The sequence below is a fragment of the Nestor notabilis genome, unplaced genomic scaffold, assembly GCF_000696875.1.
Source record: "Nestor notabilis isolate BGI_N333 unplaced genomic scaffold, ASM69687v1 scaffold20846, whole genome shotgun sequence".
Lineage (NCBI taxonomy): Eukaryota > Metazoa > Chordata > Aves > Psittaciformes > Psittacidae > Nestor > Nestor notabilis.
The window spans coordinates 5,771-5,991 of record NW_009931700.1 but is presented as its reverse complement, the minus strand read 5'-3'; the positions used below and the strand labels follow the sequence as shown (position 1 = coordinate 5,991).

Here is a 221-nt window from a genome sequence, read left to right as displayed (position 1 = left end):
TCACGCTCATCTTCGTGCACCGCGACATCAGCCGCGACCGGCCCCTCGTAGGGCTCATGCATCTGCTCCAACTCGGGCCCATCATCAGGTGAGCACTTCAGGGATGCGGGGATACCCTACAGGGATGCGGGGACCCTCGGCAGGGATGCGGGGATACCCTGCAGGGATGCAGAGACCCTCGGCAGGGATGGAGAGACCCTCCGGAGGGGCCGCGGGGCCCC

The 221-nt window shown here is 67.4% G+C and overlaps 1 protein-coding gene across 1 annotated transcript in view; it reads left to right on the top strand.

Moving 5' to 3' along the window:
- Window positions 1–5: 5 nt before the first annotated feature.
- Window positions 6–221, top strand: part of LOC104406918 (XK-related protein 2-like) — a gene marked incomplete at its 5' end in the record, with an annotated part of 4,488 nt that continues 4,272 nt past the window's right edge. The window contains one exon of the mRNA XM_010016035.1: window positions 6–88. Coding sequence (XP_010014337.1) covers window positions 6–88 — 83 coding nt within the window. The remainder of the gene's footprint in view (window positions 89–221) is intronic.